The sequence below is a fragment of the Branchiostoma lanceolatum genome, chromosome 2, assembly GCF_035083965.1.
Source record: "Branchiostoma lanceolatum isolate klBraLanc5 chromosome 2, klBraLanc5.hap2, whole genome shotgun sequence".
Lineage (NCBI taxonomy): Eukaryota > Metazoa > Chordata > Leptocardii > Amphioxiformes > Branchiostomatidae > Branchiostoma > Branchiostoma lanceolatum.
In genome coordinates this window covers 38,383,396-38,389,395 of record NC_089723.1, presented here as the reverse complement: position 1 = coordinate 38,389,395, position 6,000 = coordinate 38,383,396, and the positions used below count along the sequence as shown (strand labels likewise).

Sequence of the window (6,000 nt, the reverse complement as noted above, 5' to 3'; positions counted from 1 at the left end):
GCCTTTGTTTTGCGAGGATCGACATGTTATTCTTCTGTGGGGTTGTCCAGTGTGAAACCACTGTCAATGACCTGAATTCGGGCAAATTTCTTGACGGAGGATAACTCAAGAAAGGACCGACGGATTTTCATGATTTGGGAAACGCAGGTAAACAGACTGAGACAAGGATGTATACAATTAGATGCAATTGAACGCAAATAAAGACTTAATTTGCATACGAATTCTGCCAAAGGATAGGATTTTCCAACACTCAATACATGGTACAAACTTGGGTAGAGAAGACCGTGAATGAATATAGATATGAATCCAATTAGATGCAAATTACACAAAACAGGACTAGATTTGCCTAATAAATGAGGATATTCTATGATACTAACGTTTTCATAAAAGGAATGCTTTGATAATTCTACAATCTATAAAACTTCCCCAAATATAATTCACATATATATAATTCGATCATCAATCAATATAGATGTGTACACACTGAGCTGCAAATTGTGCAAAAGAGGACATGATTTGCGAAATCGAGCAGAAACTTCTATCAAAGGAGTATTTTCCACCCTGATCAGAAGCTCGCTGCTTTGAGTTTATTGAGTTTATTGAGATACCCTTTAGCCCCTCTACGGGGCTAATCTTCCAGGGCTCATAAACACTACATGTACATCACAAAATACATACATACGTACACACATAATTACATATTTACATACAGGTAAAAGGCTTTAGTAGACTGTAATGTGCTAAATCTACCTGATTTTGCTTCCATTAGTTTCTTTTTAACCCTCCTACGTGTTTAAGAATTCTTCGTATCTTCTGGCCAAAGACTCTTTCAAATGAGGAACTCATAAAGAAATGGAAACGATCATCCTCCGAAGGAGATGGAAATGGATAGGCCACGTGTTGAGGAAAGACACGCAGACCAAAAACACATGGCTACGAACAGTGGAGGGGAACTCGAGTGCTTTGGCCATACTTGGAATAGTATCCGGAGGGTTGCCGAGGACCGAACGAGCTGGTGAACTTTTGTTGCTGCCCTACATGCCGGGAGGCATAAAGGTCAGTAAGTAGGTAAGTAAGTAATGTGGTAAATACTCCAGCGGTGTGGTCGGATTAATATTTGTCTGAAGCCGACTTACAGACTGACGCACTCGTGGAGGAAGGAATTACGCATCGCCAGAAAATGAGATTTACACTTGAGTCCTGAGTACATATGAAAGATTATAACACAATCCCACCTGTATCAAAGACCATCTGGATAGGAGAAATGTGACTCAAGTCAAAACAGGTATCAAAGTCCGAAGTTTGATTGCGCAAACCTTTTTCTCTGTTATAAGATTCTTTCTACTTTTGACGTCTTTTGAATTATCATGACGTTTTCGATGCCGTTTGTGTGTGTGTGTGTGTGTGTGTGTGCTTATGTGTTTCTGTCTGTCAACGACATAACGCGAGAGACTGTGGATGGATCCATATGATATTTGCCAGGGGTTGGGAAAACAAAGGTGACATTCGATAATGGACTTTGTAATATACTGCAGTGGAACTTGCGGTTCTGATATCTCGTGTTCTGGGCATGTAATGGTCATGAGTTTTTCATGGTAGATAGATCTTGTTTGTACATAGGTGTTAAACATTACATGTACCCGGGAAACCAGGCATCTACTTCCTTCAAAGTCTTGAAGAACGTTGTTGTATTGTTTGGAAAACCACATTGATCAGAACTAGCATAACATCCGGGCGTTTCAGTTTGTTCAAAGAAGAGTTGAAGAGATGGATTTAAGCCGCTTTGGTTGTCGGGATTTTGCTACAACTTAATGGAGCTTTCAGGCGCAAAACATAAAGAAACACACAGTTTGCGAAAGACATTCATGATACCAGGGAGCGAAGCACACACACACGTATACAAACACGCACGTGGATACACACCAACACATGCCACCTGGTTTTAACTCATGGTCAATGTACGTACATACGAGTTTATGGGCTTTGGAAATAAAAACACTTGATAACGTAGAAGATTTGATAAATCTATAGGCCATCTGGACGGAAGGCATTCGCCAAGCGATACATGTACAGACTGGTGCCATATGCATGTAAAACTCTGTGCGTCCTTCAGGAATACTTCGTAGAAAGAAGTAAGCAATGTTCACTTTCTGATGCCAAGTACAGCGCTATTACAGTAATTACCTCGGTAAAAATGGAGGTATTGTTCCAGGCGTGTCTGTGTTTTTACATATTCTGTCCAGCAATAAATCAATAAGCTATGGATGGTTTGGGCTGATATTTGGTAGGCTGGTAGGTCCAGGGAAAGGACGTTTCAATTATGTTGAATGGTTACAAAGCGTTACAATCATAGGGTAGAACGAATAAATCATAGCAGGGTGTGGGTCTCCTGTAACCTTTGTCTTGGACATGCAATGGTCTCGATATTTTGTCATAGATAGCTTTTGATGTCAGTAAGACGAGGTCGGCTTTGGGCCCCCTAGCATTTAATTTTGGAACCGCAGGAGCGGTTTGGGTTAAAATCTGAAGGGAGGCCAACGTTGACAACTATATACAGGTTATGCAGAAAAGAACATAATTTGCATGATTAATGAGGAAATTCTCTCATTACAGTGTTTGTGAAATAAATAAGGGTCTAATTTACATAATTGAAAGATAATGGTATATCTCCCAAGTGGTAAATGATGGTCACCGATTAATTCGTAAGTTATGTTAGCAATCTGTATATGTTATGATTATGTATATATGTCCTTTTAATCTTGCACTGTATATATGTCTGTGTTTGTATACTTTAATTTTGTGTGTGTTGAACCCTGGAAGATTAGTCGCAATTCGACTAAAGGGTATCGCAATAAACCAATGGGAATTTCATACATGTGCATAAATCATGTAAATGTTGAAGTTATTTGCATAAGATTTACAAAAGCTCTAAATATTTTCACAAAAAAAAGATTTACAAAAGCTCTAAATATGTTATTAGTATATGGGGGTATGAAGTCCCTGAACTCTAGTAGATCTTTGTCCAAGTGGGCTTAAGACAGGTCAAACCAGAGCAAGCTGCTAGGGGGCCAAAATCTACACCACTTCTTTATTACATCACAAGCTATCTGCCACCCAAAAATCAAGACCATAGCACGTCCATGTCAAAAGATACAAAAACCGAAGTTCTGCTGCAGTACCAAGGTCACATACTAGGGGGCCCAAAATCACCCTTGAACTTTGACTTTACAACACCTGCCCACATACTAAATATCATTGTAATCCATCAAGAGGTTCTGGAGTTATGCTGACTACAGTAGTGCGGAAACACACACACACAGACAGACACACCCAAAACTATATCTCCATTTTTCATGGAGATAAAAAAGTCGGTCGTCCTAGCTTCTTTTAGTTATCATCTACACTACGATCAGGCACACGTGTCTTCAACAGCACCTTACAAACTACAATGAACTAAGTTAAAAGAAGGAAATTTGCAAGAAAAACAAAAAATCCACAACCCTCTTTCTCTTTTAATGCAAAGTGTCATGAAAAGTGATTTGCTTTCTCACAATGTTTGTTCTTTCAGACAAATCTGATTCATTAAAGATTTTAAAGTTGTAACAGAAGTGCTTATCGGTTTCAAAGTATACATTTTGCCATTGCATCAACGGGACTTGAACAAGCTAGGAAAGACTAGTTCTTATTCCACCCCAGGGAATGTGTTGTAACGAAGGAAACAGTCAGTAAAAAGTTACCTTAAGTAGGAAGACTTCATCATCATCATCATCATCTGAAGACGTATCGAACATCATGCATTACTAATGTTGTAAGCATGTTAACGTACAATGTTCAGCTCAACGTTGAAAAGCCATTTGTACTTTAACAGACTCTTTCAATATGAGATTCTTTATCTTTTGAAACTTATAACATGACTTGTATGTTTTTTTTAAATAATCTAATGTTATTGCTAACATTTATTGCTGATTGCAATGTTCACTTGACTTTGTTCTCCAACATGAAATCAGACTAGTCTATCTGATAAAGTAGTAAAATTGTATTGGCTATGAGTATGAGGACTGGCAGCAGGGAGGACTTACCATAGACGACCGAGCTGAAGTGCCGAGCGGCATTGCAAAGAAGAACCCTTGATTAGTATTGCCCCCAAGACAAAAGTGGGGTAAAGTGCATCCACTGTCTTTCGTCAGTGACTATAATGATAGGACTGAGAACACCAGGTTTTATACCAAAACTCTGAGGATGTCTTGAAGAAGTCTTTAAAAAAAGATTAATTCAAGACAAAGTTTTATGGGAATAGTTCAATTAGCTACTGTTGTTTTAGTACAGTAAAACAGTAACTACATGTTGTTAGTCAGAGAAACGTTGGCTAAGTATAAACATAAACACTTGGTTCTGTACAAAGAGCTTTGCTACCACAAACATGAAATCAGACTCGAATGCTGAAGTTTAACCCTCTCCCTGTTGCCTAACTCTGTACACAATAGAAAACTGGGTGCCAAACGGCTACTTCAGTGTGCTTAAGGTTAAAGACTTGTGCTTAAGACAATGGAGGTAAAGTGTCTGACGGTTGGTGTTTCCTGGGAAGACTGTACACTTAAAGTAGGTTACAGACAATCAGAGAAACGTCGGCTAGGTATAAACATAAACACTTGGTTCTGTACAAAGAGCTTTGCTACCACAAACATGAAATCAGACTCGAATGCTGAAGTTTAACATTCTCCCTGCTGCCTAACTCTGTACCCAATAGAAAATGGCCAAACGGCTAGTTCAGTGTGCTAAAGTTTAAAAACTTGTGCTATTGTCGAGAGCACATTCGGATGTTGCAATATGTTTAGCTACAGGAAGATGGCGAGTACTGTCCACAGGAGGCCCTATGACAGAGCCACTCACATCTGATTTTGTATCAATAAAGGAGATAGACCCCAGGTCCTATACTAGTGGCTATCACATAGTAACACTGGTGGCAGCGGTGGGACTAGACAACGGAAGTTAAGTGTCAGGTGGAAGGTGTTGTAATAATGCAATGTACAATGTTCAACTCAACATTGAAAAGCCATTTGCACTTTAAAGAGAATATAACAGACCATCGTTACCTTTTAAGTCACTGATTGAGAAATATCCTTGTACATTGTTATCACACGTGACTGATGAATCTCTTCAAGAGATTCTTTTAATTCTGGAACTCATGACATGACATGACTTGTATGTTTAAGAACATGAACATGAAATAAGGCTAGAATTCTGAAAGTTTAAGAGTGCTAGGCAACTGGGGTGTCAGGTGGAAGGTGTCTCCTGGGAAGACTGTACACGGCAAGTGCAGCGTCCCCCAACTCGGTCTGCAGCAGGAGGAACATCAGCTGGCCCACAATCCTCATCTCCAGCGGCAGACGGACCTTCCTTCCCACGGCCGACTTCTTCCTCCCGATCACGAAGCCGCAGAGAGGTTCGATCTGGCTGCTGTAAAAAACAAAAACAAACATCTACATTTAGATACCCCCATCAGGGGCAAAGTGTGTGTGTGTGTGTGGGGGGGGGGGGTGGCTTTAAGGTATCGGGCTAAGGCGGGCAGGCCTCCAGCCTGGCACGGAACGACTCAACTGTGGGAGCCGTCGCAACCGTGCCAGGCAGGGTATTCCACTGGGGAATAGTACAGGGGAAGTAGATTCTGAAGTGTTTGCATGTGTCAGTTCTGGTGTAGATAGTTTGAAACTTGAGGTGGTGGCTCCCCTGGGTGTGCCCCTGAGCTGGTTTCAGTAAACTGTCAGTGTCTATATTAATATGGTTGTGTTAACTAGTTTGTAGAAGGTGAGGCGGGCGTTCCTCCTCCATTCAGAGAGAAGGGGCCACTGACAACACGACAGTCAAAATGCCCAATAGGATCATCTGGCTGCTGTACGAATATCAAATCAAACTGAATCTTATCAAATCAGCATTGCAATCATGCACATGCAGTCGAAACTGTGAAAGAAGACCATTAAGGGGACCAATAAAATGTAGTCT

General features: G+C 40.4%; 1 protein-coding gene across 1 annotated transcript in view; it reads right to left on the bottom strand.

Annotated features, from left to right (window-relative positions):
• Positions 1-3,492: 3,492 nt before the first annotated feature.
• The window catches only part of LOC136427060 (uncharacterized), a 107,706-nt gene continuing 105,198 nt past the window's right edge, over positions 3,493-6,000 (bottom strand). The window contains exon 20 of the mRNA XM_066415777.1: positions 3,493-5,457. Coding sequence (XP_066271874.1) covers positions 5,259-5,457 — 199 coding nt within the window. The 3' untranslated portion in view covers positions 3,493-5,258. The remainder of the gene's footprint in view (positions 5,458-6,000) is intronic.